General features: G+C 35.8%; 2 protein-coding genes across 4 annotated transcripts; one reads left to right on the top strand and one right to left on the bottom strand.

Moving 5' to 3' along the window:
- Positions 1–159: 159 nt before the first annotated feature.
- Positions 160–2,789, bottom strand: LOC110726194. 3 transcript variants are annotated; one of them, XR_002512345.1, is made up of 3 exons: positions 1,555–2,620; positions 1,021–1,452; positions 160–653 (listed from the first exon to the last, which is right to left on the bottom strand). XR_002512345.1 is itself a non-coding variant. In XM_021905660.1 (3 exons), the coding sequence occupies exons 2-3, from the start codon at positions 1,207–1,209 to the stop codon at positions 402–404; spliced, it is 441 nt and encodes a 146-aa protein (XP_021761352.1). In that variant the 5' UTR covers positions 1,210–1,429; positions 2,627–2,789; the 3' UTR covers positions 160–401. The 3 variants fall into 3 exon arrangements, 2 of the variants coding, with proteins under 2 accessions (XP_021761352.1, XP_021761351.1); XM_021905660.1 differs by lacking the exon at positions 1,555–2,620 and adding an exon at positions 2,627–2,789 and having other exon boundaries at positions 1,021–1,429; XM_021905659.1 differs by having other exon boundaries at positions 1,021–2,614.
- A 12,400-nt stretch (positions 2,790–15,189) lies between these two features.
- LOC110726216 lies at positions 15,190–17,126 on the top strand. The gene is made up of 4 exons (XM_021905684.1): positions 15,190–15,550; positions 15,641–15,784; positions 15,956–16,837; positions 16,929–17,126. The coding sequence occupies exons 1-4, from the start codon at positions 15,203–15,205 to the stop codon at positions 17,124–17,126; spliced, it is 1,572 nt and encodes a 523-aa protein (XP_021761376.1). The 5' UTR covers positions 15,190–15,202.
- The last annotated feature ends 6,701 nt before the right edge of the window (positions 17,127–23,827 follow it).

The raw sequence follows: 23,827 nt of genomic DNA, 5'->3' as shown, positions 1-23,827 counted from the left end.
GAATTCAACAAAAATTTAACATAACTTAGTGGCGCACAAATCGAATTCAATAGAAATCCAATGTAAATATGTTTGATTAGGGGCAATTGAAATAACACTGGGGAATCAGCCCAACAAATAAATTGCAAAGAATCATGTCTAAGAATGCACAATCCAAAGTATTCAATAAGTCATTACAATACACAAATTGCAAAGGATCATGTCGAAGAATGTACAATCAAAAGCATTCAACCAGGCAGTAGAATACGTTACAATAAGTTAGTGATTAATATTAGAAATAGCAACTGCAAGAGGTTATGTCCTAATATTGACAAACAAAAGCCCCATGTACCATTGAGTCAAAATATTGGTACTAGTCAAGTGAAAGCCAAATTGCAATAACGAGCCTAAAGTTAGGTGGATCAAGTGAATGTAATGCCTAATGTTGGAGGTTCCATATCTTCCAACTCAACCAGAGCCTTTTCACCAAGTTCAACCCCTTCACCCGCAATCATTTCTGAAACTCCTTTTCTGACGGTGCAAGTTAAAATCTTGTTGTTTATGTCAAACTGAATGCGCATTGTTGCTGGCCACCACCGACTCACATACAATCGTACATCAGTTGGGTCTTTAAGACCTTGGACATGTGCACGGGCAAAGTGTAATGGAATGTTCTGAACCACATTTAACATCAATATAAGATACGATGAATCCAACAAGATATGATAAACACTGACAAAGAAAAGTAGCCAAAAAGATAGGATAAACAGTAACAAGATACACATTATCAAAGTGAAGAATCAAAATAATTGAGGCTAAATACTAACACCTTAAAAAAGCCAACAAAATTAAGCAGCCAACAAGAAAATGTATAAACACTAACAAAGCAAGTAATCAGCCACCAAGAAGATTTGATAAACACTAACAAAGTAAAGCAGGCGCTAAGAAGATTTGATAAACACTAACGAAGTAAAGCACCAAAAGAATAAGGCTAACAAATTAAACCAGCCAAGCCAAGAAGTATAATATCGTTTTACTTACGATTTTAGGTTTGTTGATGTAACCTTTGGTGAATGTGCATTCAAAAGAGGGTGTCTTCCACAAACACTCATTGGGCACATACTCCCTTTCGTCGACGTCACTTATTGAACCATCATTCTCTATGAGTACCCAAGGGTCCACTACTGTAATTTCTTTCTCGTCAAGCCATATCCTAACCTGATAAAGCATTCAATCGTCGTCCTCTAACACTAATAGGAGGCGGACTCTTATTCGTAAACTGCTTGAGGTGACAAACTCCCTCCATCCTTCACTTAAAAAAGTCTCAAATTGCCTCGGACCCTTAAACACATGTCTCAACCGCACAGGGTACACTTTGTTCTCAGTTCTGCGGTGAAGGCTTAACAAACGATATGTACAATCCCTCTTAATCCATAATTCTTGCACCTCCCTATTCATACGAGTTGGAATACGCTGGTAAGATTTAATATTAGGGCCGTTTTAGTATTACCAATGATGTGCAAGGCATTTAAAAAATCTTGAAGTAGATAATCCGAAAATAAGTGGCCAACTCACCACAGTTGTAAACTTTTGAGGAGTATCGAGTATAAATTCAAATCGCCAAAGTGACATTGTTTTCCTATAACACTTGCATTGTAAATGTAGAAACGAATAATTATGTTTATTGTAATGATATTAACGATACAAAAAAACAAGGGACAAGTGTATTTACATAATACTAACAATACATTAAAACAAGGGACACGTTTTTTTTTTTAAATAATATTAACAATAAAAAATAACAAGGACCAAGTTTATTGTAATGATAGGGTAATTGAAAATGTATAGTAAATTACTCAAAATGGTAGGAATAAGGAATACCATTGTTACAGGTACTCTGAAGTATAATTTTCCAAATGAATCCAAAAGTAGGACCACATTCACACCCCAATAAGAATATTCACCTCCAATAAGCACAATCACCCCCAAAAGTAGGACCATAATCACCCCCAATAAGCACAACAATTTCTATTTTTGACAAAAACAACAACAATTTTCACTTGATTTTTTAGCAGCATATGATTACTGCAGGGGTTTGTTTTCCATATTCGTAACTATATACTGAGCAAGCTTCAAAATAGCTATCCAACTTGTAATTGAGCAAGCCAACAGAGAAATTCAAAATTTTATTAAACAGTCAAATGATCCCAAATTAACATATATAAATGTACATATTAAACAGTTTATCCTATTTTAGTGTGTACAAGAATACGTGAAACAAATTAAATTTCCAAAAACCCTATAACAATAGAGTCAAAAGATCCCATTTTAACCCCTAAACAAAGATCAGTAACTAATACCACCCAATTTCATATTCTAAATACCGTCAATCTTCAAATAAATCAGGGCACATCAAACATGCCGAACACGAAATTGCAATTGAAGGCATTAGTGCACGTATGTAATGTAAAAGCATTATCAAACACAAAATTGAGCCTCTATATCAATTAACATAACAAACGAATTAATAATCAAAATTTTAAGGAAGTGAATAAAAATCCAACACAATTATTATGTAAATAGATACATGAATAACAGTGTTGGAACTACATTTATAGAAGAGGAATGTTTAGGATTGGATACATACTTGATCGAAGATGGGTTACCCGGATCTGGCCTCGGCCGGAAAGTAGTTCTGGAATACTCGAATGTGGGGGGGGGGGTACGGATGGGGGAGTTAGGGTTTAAAGGAAAGTTGTGAAGGTAGTAAAAAAAAGCAGAAGAAAAGTTACTTTTCAATCCTCCCTTTACACGTGGTCTAAATGGGTGGATAGGGAGAGATGCAATTGTTCCTCCCCTTTGCACGTAGTATAATAGTTTTTACATTTAATAGAATAAAAGGATTTTGATAATGTTAATAAAATGAAATAATTTCATTTAATATACTTAAAAGAATTTGATATTGTTATCTTGTATAATCATGTTTTATTAAAAAATAATAATAATCATGTTTTATCATGCATTGTAGGGAGATGGATATATTTATTTACAAAATTTTACAACCCATATGAAGAAAGGGATGATATTTTGAGGGTTATTCACCGGCTTGAAAAGCTTAAAAGAAAGTCAAACACATGGTGTCTCCCAATGATATCCCAAGGAATACTCAATAACACACACAATGGTATCAAAACCAATCTGTACATGACTCGATTTATACCACAATACCCAAATAGTTAAGTAAATAACCAAAATAAAAAGTTGGACAATTAGAGTCATAAGGTGGTACTTATAAACCTATCGAGTCGGCTAATACTTATTCGCCGACTTGTTAATTAAGTGGGGGTTAAAATCAACAAACCACCTTATTGAGTCGCCTAATATATATGAAGTCGACTTTATAGGTTAAAAAGTCGCCCAATATATTCATGAGACTCTATAACTTGACTTATTTAATTAGGTGGTTTACATTAGATGTTCAAAGTCACTTGTACATAAGGTGCAACTCCAAAACCTGTCAAGTCGCCTTATACGTATTGGGAAACTTAATAGGTGAGTTTTGTGAGCTATGCTCTCACTTACTGAGTCGCCAAATATATACAAGGCGACTTAATAGGTTAATCAGTTTCGCCTTATATGAAGATGAACCATATGAGAACTCTTAATACAAAATGTCAATCATGAAGCCTAGACTTACATGATTATTGGCCTTCATCCCCAATCCCCACATTTGAGTAGTTTATGTTATTTTATTTGATTTTGTAAAATATTTTTTTTAATTATTTTTGAATTAGCATTATAGATAAAAATAACATCTGTAAAAAATCGTGGGTTGCACAGGACATCAAACTTGTTTTGATTATTTATGAGTGAGTAAAGCATACAACTACTCCCTAAAATCAGCCAAAAGTTGCAAGTCAGTCACTAAACTCTTACAAGTTGCAAGTTACTCACTACTCAGGTGGTTGGAGGTCATATTTTAGGTAGCAACTTGATATAGCAGGTTAACTCCTTAACTTTCCCTAAACTATTGTACTAATATGTAAACTCCTTAAACTTTGATTTGTTTATTTTTATGTTTTTAATATTTTTTAATTTAACAAATAACAATCTAATCATACATTTGAAAGTCAATGGGAACACTAAATATTAATTCTAAAACAGACTAAATCTTTTACTTGGACGAAATCTTTTCCTTTGCACTAATAAAATGGTTCATTTGTTTATTTTTAATTTTTTTTTTTAATTAGATGATCCATGTACATTAACATCAAAGTAGAAAGAATGGCTTATTCATTGTTTTTTGAACAAGATGAGCATATTCATTATTCTTTGAACAAGATGAGCATATTCATTGTGTGCCATTATATATCACATACGAGTAGCTATTAGTTTGAATGTTTGATTTATTATACACATTACACTCAACAAAATTTATAATTAGCTGACTTCAAAAGAGAACATAGTACTAAAAATCCCTTATCGTCTCCTTAAAAAAAACCCCCTCATCAGATCATCATAAGAATTTGCAGCTGCGTGTGTTGATTGAAAAAAAAACTTAAAATTCCAATTTTGTTGTGATACGATCATGATCAAGAAGAAAGTTTAGAATTTTTTGTGATGTTGAAATTATTGTTTCTTAATAGCGGTTGTCATTAATATTAGTTAGTGTCTATAAAGTTTTGTAACTAAAAAGCCAAAAAAAAAAATTTATTATTTTTTTTCAAAAAACCAAAAATATATAAATAGCCAATATTTTGTCACTATTATGTACTTCATATTATTTTAAGGGGTCACTAATAGTATCATACATGTATTACAGTATATATATAGGTCTTGATAGAAATTTTTTAAATAATAATTTTTATAATTAAATTGCTAATTAATTAAAAATTATGTGAGGAACTTTAGGGAGTTTTAGGAAAGTTTAGGGTGTGCTCTAAGTTTTAGGTCAAAAGATTAGAGAGTTTTACCAATTAACCTGTAAATGAAGGTCATAAGAGGTTATAGTGAGTAACTTGTAACTTTTGAAAGTTCAGTGAGCTTACTGCAACTTTTAGCTAAGTTTAGGGAGTAGTTGTGCTCATCACTCATTTATGACCACAAAATAAGCTCAGATTTGGAAAAAAAAAAAAGAAAACGTAAATGCTCCGGTTTACGTATCCAAAAATATTTGGCTCTTACTATGTGCTGGAGGGAGTATTAAATTCTGAAGTAAGAAGTGGTAATTTACAGGGGTCTTAAAAACCTACCCTACAGGTTTAGTTGAAATTGATCTGTTGTCGAAATATGTGAAACCCAAAAAAATTTCATCCTAACCCGATTTGTAATCAATCCGAAGTGTTTGGTCATGTTTAATTTGAAATTAATTAGTTTAAAATTAGTTTTAAATTTCATCCAAATCCAATTTGTAATCAAGCCATATTAATTTAATGAGTATAAAATAATATGTTTAATTTGAAATTAGTTTAAAACATGAGTATAAAGATGTCACCATATAAGAGAGAGGGTGAATTGTGGCCTACTAGTTTTCAAAGAATGATAACATTTACAACTCCTCTAAATGCTAATTAAGATTATCCCAACACCCACACCAATAAACACACATTACTTTAATGGGAGGACAATGGATGATCTAGATAAATTTGGTAACAAGGTACACAATGATATTATTAAAAAGCACAATGTTGAATTAAAATCAAATTGAAGTGCAGATGTGCAATGATTATAATTCACGTGGGGCAATATTGCTCATATAAAGCAACAACGATACAGAAATCTGTCCCTTATAATTTAGTATGCATGTAAAGTTGTAAACGTGTTGTAGATATAACATCCTAGAATCCAAAAAATCAAAAATAAAAAAAATACGGGGGGGTTTTATGAGGAATCAAACTCATGATGCGTGGTTAGGTAGATAGTATGTGTGTAGTATGTGGAACATTGGGTGGTACCTCGACCGTGTTATATACGGTAAAAAGAATTGATTTATAGTTAGTTTCTTGGTAAAGGGGGAGTACTATACAAAAGTATTGTTTGGATTTTTTTTTAATTTTTTTTATTATATATAATTTTTTATTTCCTTCCTTTTATTATTATGGTAATACATATTCAAATAAGGTGAGTTTGAACTTGTAGATTTTTTAATTTTTTAAATTTTTTGTTTTTTTGAGGGAAACCTATAGTTATTATTGAGTATTAACCTTAATAATGGGTAACTATCAAGTCAATTGATATTTTTTGTAACATTTGAGTAGTAATGACGTATATAGAATTTTGGGTCACTTTTCCATAAAAAACCAAATAAACTCGGCTTAATTATATTCGACTCAACATTGGGCCAATTTATGATTAGGTACAAAAAAAAGAATTCGGTTGAATTCAATTCGGGTCAACTCCAACTAAGTTTCAAGTAGATCTGAACCCAAATTCAACATGTTATTTTAAACTTTATTTTCAAAATCCCCTGATATCCATTATAATAAAAAAGTCATTACCTAATTAATCCGTTGTTATTTTGGGTCAGGTCTAGTAGGGACTCACGGGTTGTTTTGAATTGAGTTTAAAAAAAGGTCGGGTAAAATTACTAATTTTCGGGTTAACTTCGTGTTTTTTTTTAGTCCAATAAGTTCGAAAACAATTCGGTTTCAGGTAAACATTTAGAGTCGGATAAGTTATTCCCACACATAATAAGTTTTTATGTGACCAAATTCGATACATTATCTGTAATTTTGACAGAATAATTTAAAAAATAAAGATTCTTATTTAATATGATTTCACTTTTTCGTTTTATATTAAATCGATTACGGTAGATAAATTATAAAATTACTAATTTTGAACTATTCCTATGTAGTCCTTATTTTCTTATGTGTAACAAGAAACCGAAATATTTCCTCGTAGTACGTGAGTTGTCCTATTGAAACAGTAAAACTCTTCCTATTCTCTTGAAACAGTACAAATCAAAAAGACATGATGTATTAAAGGATTGATTTCCGGACGTTTTTCCAAAGTGAGCCAATTTTGGCAAATATTAACCAAAATGGTTGCATGGCAAAAGTATTTACCAAACTAAGCTTCCAGGCTAAAACGCTGTCTCAGTCAGCGTTTTATGCCTGGGTTTTTTTTTTAAAAAAAATCAACCTAAAAACGCTGTCTGGGACAACGTCTTTGTTGTTGACCTTTTTTTGTAAATTTTTGTAATTGCCTTTTATTTATAAAAATGTTTTTAAAAAACAAAAACAGTTATACCAAAGACGCTGTCCCAGACAGCGCTTTATGTACAAACTTCCTTGTACCTAAAACGCTGTCTCAGACAGCGTCTTATTTTCAACCTAAAACGCTGTCCCGGACAGCGTTTCTCTGCTGGTGTGCAAAACAGCAGCAGAATCAGCCTTTTGCCACTGATCTGCCACTTTCTTCTGCCCCCACCCACCACCCCCTGCCATGATTCTTGCCACCACAATCCACCAACAACCCCCACCATCGACCACCATCACCTTGCATAGGAGAGTAGCTATGCAATTGCATCGGCGAAGATGCCACGGTGTTCGATGACGACGGAGCAGGCTGGCCGAACACTGTCACGCGTCCCCCCGCATGTACTGGTGAAGCTATATGAGAACTAAAAGGCAAGTGAAATTGGTCGTCCTGCATCATTCGAGTGAAAGAATCCATCCCATATGCATTCGATGGAATGTGGTTTGCGGGCTCTTGGAAGGACGCGGTGTTGTAATCAGAGACATATGTAGCTTGTTGTTCTGCCCGAGTACTTTGTTGGGTACATATAGGCACTGTTTCTACATATATCTCATTGGGAAAACCCTTCATTCCTACCATGCTCCTCAAACCTTTCAAATGTCTGTTCGTAGAGATAGGTAACACTTGCACCCCATGACCAGTATCACACCTCATTTTAAGGTTCAGTTCAACAGTCATAGGGTTTGAACCAATACAACTGTGAACCTCATTCATCAGATCAGTCACAGTCATGTTCGGTTCAAGTGTTATAAGGTCCATATTCCCTCCACTGTACTCCACATTTGATCCATTACACAAAATTTCACCTCCCCATCGACATAACAACGCTACATTTTGTCCAGCCATATTCTACATAACAACCAAAACACATTTTACGTAAAGCCGTTAAATCATCCCTAAATCACCACAATCAAACAAAATTTTTTTACATACTATACAAATTAACTACTAAGAACCCCTAAATCACCATTATTACACAACAATGTAGGTAATTACAATTGTTCAAAACCTAATAATTATCAACCATTGTCAACAATTTTCAACAAAACCAACAACAACAATTCAACATTATCCAAACTATTATCAACACTAACAATATCAACACTACCATTATCAACACTAACAATTCAACAATTACCAACACTAATAATTTACCAACACTAACAATTCAACATTTTTAACACTAACAACTCAACCTCATCAACATTTTAACCCAATTCCAAAAAAATTAGAAATCACCAACATAAACCCTAGAATTTAAAACACAAAGAAAGTTGAATGAATACCTATTTCAGGGTGAGGGGAGTGTATAGTGGGCTACACGGAGGGCGACGGTGGAGGTGACGGAGGGCGACGGTGGAGGTGGCACCGCCGGTCTATACGGAGGAGCACAAGTATGAGAGAGAGGGGGATTAAGTTAGAGTTTGGGAAAGAAGGGGTTTGAGAATGAAGGAGGAGGAAATGAAAGGATGAAATACGCTGTTGCAGGAAAAAAAAAACGACAGAAACGCTGTCTCAGACAGCGTTTCATTAATAACCTTAAACGCTGTCTGAGACAGCGTTTATAGTTCCAGAGTTAAACGCTGTCTCGGACAGCGTCTTTGGTATAACTGTTTTTGTTTTTTAAAAACATTTTTATAAATAAAAGGCAATTACAAAAATTTTTTAAAAAAAGGTCAACAACAAAGACGTTGTCCCAGACAGCGTTTTTAGGTTGATTTTTTTAAAAAAAAAACCCAGGCATAAAACGCTGACCGAGACAGCGTTTTAGCCTGGAAGCTTAGTTTGGTAAATACTTTTGCCACGCAACCATTTTGGTTAATATTTGCCAAAATTGGCTCACTTTGGAAAAACGTCCTTGATTTCCAATAAAAGCCAGAAATCGATCTTAATTACACATCCCCCTAAATTTGGTCTTTATTTTTGGGACTTGTTATTCATCGCCCGCAAATCTCTACATAAAGCCCACATTTTATAATTTTTTGACAAATTTGCCCTTTTTATAATTTTAACGGAAGATAAATTTTTCGCACTAAAAAAATGTGGAGCAGCACCGGATCGCCGAGGATCACCGGAGAATCGCCGTCGTCATCGGAAAACGAGGTTCGTAACGCATCGTAAGGACGAAATGGTGGCTGGCGCCTAGCCAAAAGGCCATGCCGTGGTTGTGGCGCCTAGCCAGGACGCCGCCACCGTGGTCACGGCGCCTGGTGGAGAAGCCTCGACCATAGTAGTGGCGCGTGGCCAGGACGCCGCAGCCACGGCCAAGGCGCCTGGCCACCACGCCGCCACCATGGCGGCGGCGTCCTGACCAGGCGCCCCGGCCGTGGCTCCGGCGTCCTGGCCAGGCGCCAGTAGGGGAATTTTTTTTTTTTTTTTTTTTTCTTTATTTTATTTTTTAATTTAATCCCCTATTTTTTTTTTTTTTGTTTGTTTTTGTTAATTTAATCTTAATGTAATTATATTTATACGTTATATGTTATTGTTACAGGATTATGGTGGAGACGGAAATGATTACAGTGGGATTTTTGTACATGATGGCCTGTTCGAAGATGCTCAACAAGCGATTGATTGGGCAAAACAGGTTGCAATTAGATCAGGCTTTTGTTTAGTAGTAGCAACTCATAAATCTCAACGGGATGGTAGAATGGATCGCATTTTGAGATGCGACCGTTATCGCAAAAGAGAAGAACGAGATTTCAGTAAAGCGATTCGGTTTGACTCAAAGCGGAAAGGTTGTGGGTGTCAGTTCCGAGTTAAGGTTCGACAACATCAAAGGCGTGACGGTTGGGAAGTGAAGGGTTACGACAAATGGGGATATCACAACCATGAGCTGATAGCATACAAAGTGGGGCATCGACAGTTAAGCGGCCACCTCACCCCTCACCATCCAAGAATCATTAACGGCCCTCGACCGTTTTCTGCTACCCGCAGACACAGTGGACGCAGATGATGTGCCAGATCTACTAACAAACCTACCATCTCGACCCTTACGCACATCTACCCTATGCGTCTCATACGTATCATCAAGTCTCTGACTGAATGGACCGTAATCATCATATGGTCCACTCTGATCGTCGACATCCTCATCTGCATCATCCTCGTCCTCGACCTCCTCCTCCTCGACCTCCTCCTCCTCCTCCTCATCATCATCATCATCATCTTGATCGTCCGCAGAACAGTGCACCCGTTCTCTGCGGGCCGAGGCCGAAATACCACGGGATCTAACGTGTCTGGGCCCCGAGCTCTCCATTGAGTAGATCGTACTCCTCACGACGTCAATACTCTTCCCCGCACCAGGTCTAAATTGCGATGCCTAACTCCAAGTAAATAACGAAACATAATAACGAAAACAAATTAAAAAAAGTCGAAAATAAACACAAAAGCAAATAAACAAGTCACGGAAATAAAATTATAAACATAAAAAATATAAAATTAAAACAAATAAAAAAACAAAATTTAAAAAAAAAAGATAAAAAAAAAAGGGAACATACAATTTAAAAAAAAGAAAAACAAATTTTTAAAAAAAAAAAAAAAAAAAAAATCGAAAATAAAATTTAAAATTAAAAAAAAACAAAAAAAAAATTTTTTAAAAAAAAAAAGAACGAGGCGCCTAGGCAAGGCGCCTGTACGGTGGTGTCGGCGCCAAGCCCAGACGCCACTACCACGGCCGTGGCGCGTAGCCTCTGCGCCGCCGCCGTGGTAGTGGCGTCTGGGCTAGGCGCCGCCACCACCGTACGGGCGCCTTGCCTAGGCGCCTCCGCCGTGGTGGTGGCGTCTCGCCTTGGCGCCCCACCGTCGCCGGAGGTTTTTTTTTTAAAAAAAAAATTACAAAAATTAAAAAATTTACCTTCTGGCCGGCAAACCGCCTTCCGCCCACCGCCGGTGCCGCCACTTCCTTGCCGGGCCGCCTCGACATAGCTTTGGAAATAATTTAGAGAGAGAAAGTGGAAGTAGAGAGTAGAGAGAGAAATTGTGTGTTTTTTAGTATGAGGGCAAAAGTGTCATTTCACTCTTATTTTGTGGGCTTTATGTAGGAATTTGCGGGCGATGTTTAACAGTTCACTTATTTTTCTGAGAAAATTCCAAGAGCCTTTCCATATCCTTTTCATCCTTTCTCTACAAAATCAAACAAGCAGAAACCCTAAGGGATCAAATATGGCCGGAAATGATGACAATAATCCATTCAATGCTGAGTGGTATCGGAAATTTCTGGAGAAGCGGAAAGACAAACTCCGGGGTGAATTTCTAGTAGCCGCCGAAGTCCGTTCGCAAGCGACCAAGAAACTTGAGTCAGTGATGGAGCAAATGAAAGAAGTTGATAATCAGTTAGCAAGGTGGGATGCGGTGGCTAAGAGCAAAAGCAAAGGTCAGGAACCAAAGCCTGGAAGCAACTTTCATACTCCAATTGAAGTTGATAGTGATAGTGATGAGGAACCAGTGAGAATGACTACATGTGTAGGCTTTCACGGTGAGTCATCTAAAAGTAGGGGTAAGTGTAGTAGTGTGAATGAGGTTTTTTGGTGTTAGGGTTAAAGGAGGGGAGGCTGATATGGACATCAGCGATGATGAGGGTCAAATTTAACAGGGCATTGATATAAATGTAGCTATCCAGGATGAAGTAGTATAGGATTAACCTGCAATAGGGGTAGATGATGCCGGGTTGGTGCAGGAGGGGCAGCAAGGGGTAGATAATGCCGGGTTGGTGCAGCAGGGGCAGCAACAACAACAATTGAACGAAGGGGGGGGCATCAGAGGAGGAGCAATTGGACGAAGAAGAGGAGGCTCAGGAGCAGGACGATTCGAGGGACGATAAATCGGAAGAGGATGTTGGGTATCCATACAATTATCATTCTCCTGAAGTCTCTCAAAGTGATGATGGCGCTTATGGTTTCGATTAAGATTAATTAAACTTTATAAAGGTATTTTTTGTTAAAAGTAAATATGAATTTAGGGGCCAACTAGTTGTTTAGGGAGTTGGCCAGTTGGTTAATTAGATGTAATATCGGATGCTAAAGTAGATATGCAGGATGTTTTGATATTGGTAGATTTTTGAATTTTTTTTATTTAGAATTATGGATTGTAGTTTTAATTATTAGTCTATTTGGAATGTGATTGTTTTGAGTTTTTGTGTGATTGATTTTAAAACAAGATTTGGTTCATACGTATAATATACGATATGATTAATTTAGTATATGAGTAACTAATTTGATATTATCACGTTATTAATACGTATTTGTTGCTGGTAATAATTGTAGATTTGGGATCTAAACTGATTTTATGATTTTATAATGAACATCAAGATAAGATAGAGGGGATTAGTACCTAGTCAAAAGAAAGTTTGTTAATATAATAAATCTTGATATTCAATTTTAATCATAAAATTAGGAAAAACAAAAGATAGAGTATGAATTGATAGTATCATGTTTGGATTTGTACTTATAATAAATACTGTAAATTTAATTTTTGTTTTTGAGAGGAACATCTCATAATAAAATGAGGATCAAAGTTTGGCATGGATCGTTCCAACAAAAATAAAACAAAAAAAAAAAAATCATTTAAAAAAGGCTAAATTAGAAAATAACACCTGTTAAAAGACCTAATTTTGTTTTTAACACCTTAAGATTTCGAAGTTTAATTATAACACCTGTTAAAAAATAAAAATTTTGCTTTCACCACCAGATAACAGAAACTGTGACGGAATTTTTTGGTGGGGCCCACATAGTCGTTTACCCTCCAAATTCCATCCCCTTCAATTCGAATTTATCTTCTCTGTCATTTATTACCACCCAACTAATTTTGCTTCATTGAATTTCGTCTGCAAATCTTGAACAACCAAAATTACTGCGAACATTCAAACCCTATACTGATTGTTGTGATTGAGAAATTGAGTTGGAAGAGAAGGTGTCAATATTGGAGCGAAACAAGTCAGCGAGATTCCGTCAGCCATTTCCAACATCCAAAAAGCTTGGACTTTTTCGTGGATTCTGACAGCAACAAGAGTAAGATTCCAATACAGGTACCTTTCGAACCCTTTAAAGTAGTTTTCAACAAGTACTGTGTGCTGCATTATGCCATTTGTGTGGGTGTAGTAGGGTAATTTGGGAAAAAAAAAAATTAGGAACCCTAAGAACAGTAAAATGGGCTAATTTGTAATTAAAGTTGAATTTGATTAAATTAAGTATGATTTGGTGTAATGTGTGAATTATTTAATTTAAATCATTGATTTTATTGACTGTTGACTGGTTTGTCATTGTGTTGGTTTAAATATGTTTGATTTTGTTGATTAAAGTATTGCGGTTGACTGTGTAATGGGGTTAGCTATGTTGGGTTTTATTGATTTGCTTTGCATTTGTTTATTAGGTAGAAAAATGGCCGACAATGAAGATGGATTAATTGATATAGTATTTAGAGTAGGGGGTGCTTTTGTTACTAAACAAGTGTCAAAATCAAAGCATTTGCTTTGTTGGTGTGGTGGGTTATGTTATTGGAGGAGGGATGTGGTAGTGGATAAGATAGATTTGCATTATTTGAGGGTAGCTGCTGTGCATGGGTTTGTGAACTTTAATGTCCATGTCCCACCTAACTACAGACTTTGGTATAAAGAAAGAGGTAGGACCTTTAACACAGGGAGAAGGGAGTTAGTAAATGAAGAGGAAGTGAAGGGGCTGCTGGAGACAGTGAATGGGGAAGGGTATGTTGAAGTATTTGTGACTGCTAATGAAACATTAAGGCCCATACATGAGATCCAGGCCCAGTCCACTCCAGTAAAGGCTGAGAGAAAGGGGAAGAAAAGTTCAGGTAAGCCTGCTGTAGTTAGGAAGAGCCCAAGAATTAACAAAAATGAGCCTAAGGTGAGGGAGGGTGAAGAATCTCCTAAACCTAGATCTAGACAGGGGATAGAAAGGGTTGAAGGGGTTTCTGCTGAGATTAAGGGGGTTCCTGGTAAAGGGAAGTTGTTGAGTAAGGGGAAACAAAAGGGTAAAGCTAAGCTTGAAAGGGGTTCTGGCAGTGTGAAGGTGTTGGATAAGGGAAAGGGAAAAAAAAATCTGTAGGCAAAGGATTGATTTTTGAGGATAGTAGTGAGGGCAGTGAGACTGGGAGGGAAGATGATTTTTCTTCAAGTGATGGGAGTGAGATTGACATAACTTGGGAGCCTGGAGAGGAGGAGTATGACAGTGGGGATGAGAGGTGGTTTGTGCAGAATTCTGAAGAAATTTTAGCTAAGGTAACAAGAAGTCTTGGGAAGCAGTTTGATGTACATGATGAGGGGGTTTCCAAGGATCCAAAGGCAAGGTTGACAGATAACTTGGATGTGAATGAGGTACAACTACAAGAAGAAATTGAGGGAGAATCAGATGACCTAAGGAGCTTGGATGGTTCATCTGATGAAGAGGACAAAAGTCCATGGTTTAATGACAAATCTGACTTCTCAAAGCCTGTTGTACTTGTTCATAGGCTTAGGTTTAGCAATGCTACAGTGTTGAGGAAAGCTTTAAGAGTGCATGCCATACAGAATAGGTATGAGTACTATTTTTTACACAATGATAGTACTAGGATTACTATTCAGTGTAGGAATAGGTGTGGGTGCAAGTTTGACACAAAGACAAGTAGGATGCCTTTGTGTATATGCAGGGGTGGAGTGAAGTGTAGTTTCAAGATCCATGCTACTAAGTTAAAAAGACAACAGACTTGGCAAATAAAAACCATGAAGTTGGAGCATAAATGTGTGAGAAGCAGGGAGAACAAGAAGGTCACAACAGAGTTCATTGCTGAGAGGTATCTTGAGGAGTTCAGAACTAACCCATCATGGAAGGTTAAGCAAATCAAGGATAGGGTGCTTCATGACTTGGGGGTAGAAGTGACCTACTACAGGGCTTGGATGGCAAGATGTAGAGCTAAGTTGATCATTTTTGGTTCAGCAAGAGAGCAATATGCTAGGGTATAGGATTATGGGAAGGCTGTAATGAAATACAACCCTGGGTCTGGTTGTAATGTTGTGATTGATGGCATTGAAAAGCCTGAGCCTCCCTTGTTTATGAGGATGTTTATTTGTTTAAGGCCTTTGAAGGATGGGTTCTTGAAGGGGTGTAGGCCAATTATAGGGGTGGATGACTGCCACTTGAAAGGAGGTTATCCAAGCCAGATTTTAGTTGCAGTCTCCAAGGATGGGAACAACAGCATTTACCCCATTGCTTGGGCAACTTGTGAGGTTGAAAACAGGGAGACTTGGGTCTGGTTTCTGGAATCCTTGATGCAATGCATTGGAAGTGCAGATGGGGCAGGCTTCACCTTCATGTCAGACAGGCAGAAGGTAATATTGTTTTGATTATTGTAGTCTTATTTTCTGTCCTGTTCTTTATTGTTTGAAGTGTGACAAGTAATTGTTGATGATGTTAAACAGGGACTGGTTGAAGCTCTGTCTGAAGTTGTGCCTAATGCAGAGACTAGGTTCTGTGTTAGGCACATTTGGGCAAATTTCAAGTTGAAGTTCACTGGATCAGTTTTCAAAGAGCTCTTTTGGAGTGCTGCAAGAGCAACAACATTTGTAAGTCTCTAGGTGACCTTAAATTATTTTGAATAAGTAAATGCATGATATTGTTCTTGTTCATGTACCTACTTCATGTAATAATGTTCCTGTTGTGTATAAAAGCAAAATAAGAGCAACAACAGTTGTGTATGTTATTCTTTCATGATAATGTTCCTATTGTGGTTGTAGGTTGAGTTTCAGATAGCCATGCAACAGATTAGGGAGCTTGATGAGGATGCTTACAATTATTTGGAGAACATCCCCACTCATCACTGGTGCAGACATGCATTCAGTGACAGTTGCAGGTCCAACATGTTACTAAACAACATGTGTGAGACTTTCAACTCTGTTATCAGAGATGCAAGAGACAAACCTATCCTCACCCAAATGGAATGGATGAGGAGGTACATGATGAGGAGAAATAATGAGAAGTGGGAGGACTCCAAGGAAATCACAACCAACATCACTCCATATGTGCATAAGCTATTTCAGAGGATGAGCTATGTGGCTAGGAATTGCATAATTGAAGCTGCCAGGGATGACACTTATGAAGTGCAGCTGAATGATGACCAGGTTCTAGTTGACTTGCCAAATTGGTCTTGTTCCTGCAATCACTGGCAATTAACAGGCATCCCATGTATTCATGCATTTGCATGCATAATGGATCAGAGGGTTGATGCTGAGCAGTTTGTCCACCCCTATTACACTATGGACACTTACAGAGCAGCATATGAGCCTGCAATTCAACCTATGCCAGGCCCAAAGCATTGGGAGAGAGTGAACATGAGAGAGCCTCATCCACCAGCATTCAAACAGCAGCCTGGAAGACCTAAACAGAAGAAGAGGAAGCTGGAACCTGGGGAGGGAACATCTGCAACAGGAGGGGAGCAGGGAAGAAAGAGGAGGAAAAGTCAGTGTAGGATTTGTGGTGGATTTGGCCACTATCCCAAGACTTGCAAGGGCCCACATGAACCTGAACCAACTGAGCAGAGAACTGCAGGAAGGCCTCCTTTAAATTCACCTTGGGTAGTTGAGCAAAGGAAGAAGAGGGAGATCAAAGCTGCTAAGAAGGTATGCTGTTGGATTTGTAACTTTTCTTTTAAAATTTGTGATGAAATTGGATGTTGATACTTGTTTATTGGTATTTGTGTTTAATAAATAGAGTGCAATAGGGGCTGGTCCAAACAGCATTGGGAATAGGACTTTTCCCCAAGAGCAACCTGGCTGTGAACCATTGAGTAAGAGGAAAGGTTCACACAGTCAACAAGGGCAGCCACAAGCCAAGCATCACACCACCCCTCTTCCAGCCAACCTGAACCCAATGCTACTGGAGTGCAGACAAGGAGGGCTAAGCTGCTGACTTCCAGACAAGGAGGGCTGACACAATGATGTTTGAATTGTTTTTCTGAACTTTAGTTGTTGGTTGTATTTTCTGAACAATCAGTTGCAATATTTGTAGCTTTACTTTTGGGTTTAGGACAAGGATCCTGTTTTGTTAAATTAATACTTTGCTTTAAGGCTTTACCAGCCAATTTTGTTAGGCACTGCAACAACAAATTTGATCAACAACTTAAATGCAATATCAACTACTTAGGTACTTACTTAATTCATTGCTTTCATAATTGTGTACATTAGTTTGCTTGCAATAGTGGTTCACTGCCACTTATAAATCATTACATTACCATATTACTGTTTCATGCAATTACTAGCATTACAAGTTATACTTAATGCATTACAAACCCCCTAATAAGAAGGATCACTAATATGACCAAACTAATCCCAACAGCAAGACTAAGAACAGAGTGATCTGATCTAGCATTCCTTCCATGCATCTCTCTGTTCATCTTATTCCTGTCAGAGTTTAAAGCCTTGCATTTCATTTTCAGCCTGTCCACTTCATTCAGCAAACACCTCAACTGTCCACCAAGATCATCAACTTCCCTCTTGTAATCACTAATTTCCCCCTTCAACAGTTTCTTATCTAACAACAAATTGTTGATCACCTCTGTTTGCCAGGCTGTCCCATCTTGTTCATCCACCATTCAAATGCTTTACAACCTCTGCTCTCAGTTACAGGATCGTAGAACTTGCATGTTCTGAACCTACGACCAGGGTTCTCCCTTATCCAACTGGTAAGCTTTGCAAAGGGAACACCACATTTGCACTTCTTCTCCTTTGAAGGTGAGAAACTTGTAGAAGACATTTCCTGCACCAATTTGCCATCCATAATAAGCAAAACCATAAAAAAATACAATTGAACCAAGGGAATTAAACAATCACTCCTACAAATCAAAACCCCCAAATTATTTCTACAATGAACCCTAATTTCATTTTCTCCCAAATTACAGCACAATTAACACACAATGAACCCTAACTATTTACGAATTACATGACTATTGCCAGATGCGACCTGAATTATGCATTTAAGTCAACAACATATAGATTAATTTACGCCTCATTTTTGAAAGATAAATTAGGGTTTCTAAAGTGCTATTGACGCAATTACCTGATTTGATATCTACGTCCCCCAAACAATGATGGTAAAATCAAACAATTTCGCCAATTTGTTAGTCAGAATTCGCAAAATGTGAAGCAATTTTGTGTAATCAGCTCAACAATTCTACATTAGTGAAGGATGTCGTAACTATATAAAGCAGTTTGGAAAAAATAGCCGTTATTGTGGGCCCAGCTAACAGATCCTCTAACGTTGTTCCAATTTAGGTGGTGAAAGCAAAATTTTTATTTTTTAACAGGTGTTATAATTAAACTTCGAAATCTTAAGGTGTTAAAAACAAAATTAGGTCTTTTAACATGTGTTTTTTTTTTCTAATTTAGCCTTTAAAAAAAAAAAAGACCATGATCTAGCACAAAAGACATGTTGATAAGGCATAAGACTTATTTTGATCCATTATATTCGGCATGATCTGTTAAAACACAAGACATGTTAGCACCACACGTCAATGCGTACATAGCCTAGCATGCGCCTAATGAGTGAGTATTTTGACAGCAATTTTTAGGATTGTCTTCCAAAATAAATGCAACTCAAAATAATTCCATGTACATTAAGAATGTAAATAAAATAGGTCCCAACATATTGAGTACCTTACTAGCTTTTATTACTTGTTAAGGTAATATGATGATAGAAATGTACTTTGCGAGTTAATAAAAGTATAGGTATATAAGTATAGGTTTAATAATATACCTTCAAAACAAATATATAAATTAATAATAAAAACACTAAAAATTAATAGCGGTAGTTTACGATGAATGAGCTAATAAAAATACTTAAATAAATATGAAAGTACTTTAACTGCAAAATCAATAATAGTAATATATTTATTTTTTTAATCTACATAAAATAAATATGAAAGTACTTTAACTGCAAAAATCGATCTAAAAAATTCGAGTATATGGATGACTAAATAAAAATTCTTTATTTCTATTAGTAATCTATATTCGACTATGCAAGACAAAATAAAAATTGAAATAATCTACATAAAATAAAATATATTGGGTTTATAATAATTTTTTTTAAAATAATTATATGTGATTCATGATTTGCCTCACAGACCCCCATGTAATGTATAATTGATTGATAAATTATTTTAATTTTGGCTTATAATGGCCGATTTTACATCCCTTGATGTATGTAATTGTCCAATTAACATATCTTGTTTTAGGATTAAATGTGAACCTAGATTCGCATGAACGATTATCAAATGAATTCAAATTGATGAAATTATCGTTGCATACTTTCAATTTTCATTGATATGCGAGTTTATTACGGGACAAAGATTATGGTCCCGGTGGTAATTTTCATTGATAAAGAACAATGGAAGAACAATATATTGATTTTATTTATCTTTATATAAGTTTGACCAAACGTAAAAATAATTACGAATAATGATAGTCATTTAGTCATTTTAAGATTGAGCACAGTAGAATCATCCAAATTAATAGGTTCACAAACTACATCAATGAAAAAACGTGTTCATGATAAACAGGAATGACACTAATACAATAATTAGTTCACTTAGCAATGACATACACTAACATTAACATCATTAGTCCACGTTGAGCCCATCACCTTCAGCACCACCCTTCATCATGGATTGATGGATCCATGTCAAGTCCTGATCCAAATAACCACCCTCCAATGTAATCATAATCATCGTCCGTATCAATTCCGTCGAAAGCATCCTACCTCGGAGGAGGGGTGTTAACACCAGGCTGTATAACGGAAAAGAAAGGGTATTAACTAAAAATGTATCTTATAATTTTTATAAATGGTTAAAGTGAGTAAGTTCTAACTCTAAGCATACTAACTCTAAGCATAATTACATTAGTAATTTTAATGACCTAACTTTTGCATTATTTTATAATGAAGGTAAATTTATTTCCGGCATAATTTTATTGATTGGTAAATAAAATGCTTAACATTATCATAAGATAATTAACATTGTTGTACCTATGATTGCCAAATGAAATGATTCCTTATCATCAAATAATTATCACAAAATAATTAAATCATAAAATATTATGATTTAGAAGTACTTTTTAGGAAAATTTAAAAGAAATTTTTAGGAATATTCTTACCACAACCTCAACGCCCATAACACATCCAGTGAAACACGAGCTACACATTCTGATATACGGCTCAGCCGCGTTCGTCCAAAGTAACACAACACCACCAACGACACCATTCCCACTAGATGAATACTTGAATGATCAGAGTAATTGTTTAATTAACTCCCAAATTTTAACAAATTTTGGCCTAGCTTCAGTGATAATGATTAAAATCGGATTATAACTAGAATGCAACATCCTAAAATTATCAAGAAACGATGGCCTAAGAAGGTCGGTCGCATTCCAGATAAGAACATACGAACCTTCTTGAAACACTTGATCGATTTTGCCCCTCCTTGGGCAGCTCCCCAGATAGTGACACACGGTGGTAATGGACCCCCTTTCTTTTGGTCACCCCTGAGAATATAGAGTTGTGTAACACAGACAATTGCGCTAGAATCTTCGTCACATGAATTGAATTTGTTATCGCCCCAATGAAAATATACCTTTCCCGAATCGGGTAAGCATATGTGAAGGTTGTCTCAGCGTTGAAAGTAGGGACAAGGCCGAAGATAGGAACTATGTCATTTGGAACAACCTCACTCTCTTTAAATTGGTGATGCTTGTAAAACAATTTTACAAACACCGATGACCCTTGGTGCTGGAGATAACCGTGAATGTACAACAGGAGAGGTAGGTATGATGACTTTGTTTTGCCGTTGGGAAGCTTCATCATCCGCGACACCTTGGTAGCAGCAAACCTCTATATGTCATCCATTACCAGCTCAGCGCGGATCAGTTGTGGGTCAACCTCCTTATTTCCAATCAAATCTTTATGGTTGTCGTAGTACTTAATGCTATTGAAATCAAGTTTAGGCCTAACTTGAGGAATATAAGGGGTGAAGTACAAAAGGGGTTGGCCGGGGTGCAGGAGGACTGTGTCACATACTCGGCGTCGACCATCACTTGGAATAGTTAACACAACCCTGGGGTTTTGCCCGTGAGCCATGGATGGATTGAATGTGAAAGGAAAGGGATTTTAAGGTTGAGTGGTGTGGATAGGGGAAGAGGTCAAAGGAAAGACCTTTAGTAGTGATGTAACTACTTGGAAATTTATTGTTCTGACAAATGAGGACAACTTTTACAAAAAATAAGGAAAAATTTGGATAAAGTTGTTTATCATTATGCTGGTCTGATTTGTTTCAAAAAAGAGAAGGATTATTATTATTTTTTGGGTAAGGAGATCTTTTTGGTGTTATCCAAAGTATATATTAATATTAATAATTAATAATTGGAGAAACAACCATAAGTATATTTTAATGTTCATATTATTGGTGCTTATTATTATTAATATTTTGATTGTACATTTAATAAATAAAATATGTGGGTATTTTACGATAACTGCAGATGGAGCTTTTAACGATTGGAATATATGGGGAGTGGCACGAAAATGGAATTGAAAATATTACATTAGATTCAACTCATACTCAGTAATTTAAAATGTATAATAGGATTGCTCAAGTTAAATTGTCCACAGATTACATTAGATTCAATTCACTATTAACCCTTCTACTCACTATTAACATCCGACGTACCTAATTCTGTTATCTCCAAATCCCCGAATTCTAACCATAATCAATTTAGTTTAGTTCAATCACCCAAATCCCCAAACCCCAAACCCTAAACCCTAAGCACAAAATCCGACACCATAACCCTAAACCCTCCTAAACCCTAAACCCTAAACTTAAACCGTAAAACCCTCAACTCCCTAAACCCACAAAATCCGACACCATAAGCTTTGTAATTACAAACCCTTAACCCTAAACCCTAAACCGTAAAGCCTAGACCATTGTCCCTAAACCATTCTAAGCAAAAAATCTGATACCATTAGGTCTGAAATTACTTTAACCCTAAACCCTCCAAGACCCCAAATCCTTGACCAACCCAATCTTCCATTTCCCCAATAACCTAAACCCTATACCCTAAAACCTCCATTTCCCCAAACTAGTAACCCTAATTTAATGAAACTCTTAATCCTCTATTAGGCGTTATTTACACTATAGAACCGTTAAATAGAAAGGTTTTATATGCAACCTTTAATCCATTTTAAGGATATCCAATTCAAGAAAATACATATAATTTATATGCAACCTTTAATCATTATTAATTGGGGTATCATCAAACACTGACATACACTCTTTATATGTATTCAAATCATTCGATTCGACAAGTAAAAACAACAGATTATTAGTACTACTTCGCTTATCCTAATAAGGTCCCTAAGTACCCCCTCAGCCAAACAATCAAGTATTTCATTTCTTGGCAGAAAAAGTGGATATGTTTTAGAGATTCTCTTTGGAAAAGGATAATAAACCAAGCAAACATAGATGTACTATGTTTGTCTGTACAGGGCAAGTCACCCATTTAACTGAAGGACATCTATAATAACTAGACTGTTGTACCACTTTGTTGATGACAGCTCCATAAAATCAATTGTACTCGATAATATTCATGTAGCTTAGGTTACAATTTAGACTGCACCATAACTTTTTTAACTTGATAATGTAACAAAAACAACAGGTTCCATTATGAAATATTCATCTTACTATGATAAGCAACAATTGAGCTAGTAGTTATAATTTTATTGTTTAGGGTAACATTTTTAACTACGGTAGTGGATTCACTACAAAGTTTTAACAAACGAATATATGAAATTGATGATGCAATATCCATTAATATATTTCTAAAGAATAATTATGTTTGTTTAAAGACAATTTATGAAGGAATTCAATAAATCTATAATTAAAGTGAAGTAGCTTAGTTTAATGAAATTTTTGATCAGATGGTAGGATCTGGTGCTGAAATGATATAGTCCCTCCGTTTTTAAATACTCGCTCCATTTCTATTTTTTGCACTAATCATTTGTTATACTTTAACTAATCTTTCTGATTTATACATAAGAAAAATTATAGTCTTATGGGTATTTGTCGGAATCATCTCAATGAATAGATTATTAATTTTCAATTTTTAGAATTTATAATTATTAAAGATATTAGTGTTCAAATATTAGCATCGGCATGCGTGTCCAACAGAAATGGAGCAAGTATTTAAAAACGGAGGGAGTATATATAAATAAAGTAAATGTATCTTAATGTAGGATCCCGTGTTGCAATCCTATTACTCTAAACTATTAATATCAGAGTCATATACGTTAACCCTAAACTTTAACCCTTAACTCTTAAACCTCCAAATCTCCTAACTCACTAGGTGACATTATTTTAAGATTTAATGTGAAAATATGCTCTTAGGTTCACTAATAATACAAGATATACTTGGTTTTAAAATAATATATATATAATTTAATTATAAATTTAAATTTTTTAAAATATGTTGTAAGACAAAATAAGAGTTTGGATGTATTATTACAAACCGTTTCACAATATAACATATGTACAAAACTATAATGAAAATAAGACCAGTAAGTACAACAAATAA

The sequence above is a fragment of the Chenopodium quinoa genome, unplaced genomic scaffold (assembly GCF_001683475.1).
Source record: "Chenopodium quinoa cultivar QQ74 unplaced genomic scaffold, ASM168347v1, whole genome shotgun sequence".
Taxonomy (NCBI): Eukaryota; Viridiplantae; Streptophyta; class Magnoliopsida; order Caryophyllales; family Amaranthaceae; genus Chenopodium; species Chenopodium quinoa.
This window is presented reverse-complemented; position numbering and strand designations above follow the sequence as displayed.

Excerpts from the sequence above, each read along its gene's own strand:
- LOC110726216 (XM_021905684.1), top strand. The coding sequence starts at position 15,203 with ATGAAATACAACCCTGGGTCTGGTTGTAATGTTGTGATTGATGGCATT. Across the intron at positions 15,785-15,955 it reads CTGCAAGAGCAACAACATTT|GTTGAGTTTCAGATAGCCAT; the intron begins GTAAGTCTCTAG and ends TTGTGGTTGTAG. Across the intron at positions 16,838-16,928 it reads AGATCAAAGCTGCTAAGAAG|AGTGCAATAGGGGCTGGTCC; the intron begins GTATGCTGTTGG and ends TTTAATAAATAG.
- LOC110726194 (XM_021905660.1), bottom strand. The coding sequence starts at position 1,209 with ATGCTTTATCAGGTTAGGATATGGCTTGACGAGAAAGAAATTACAGTA. Across the intron at positions 654-1,020 it reads ACATCAACAAACCTAAAATC|AACATTCCATTACACTTTGC; the intron begins GTAAGTAAAACG and ends AATGTGGTTCAG.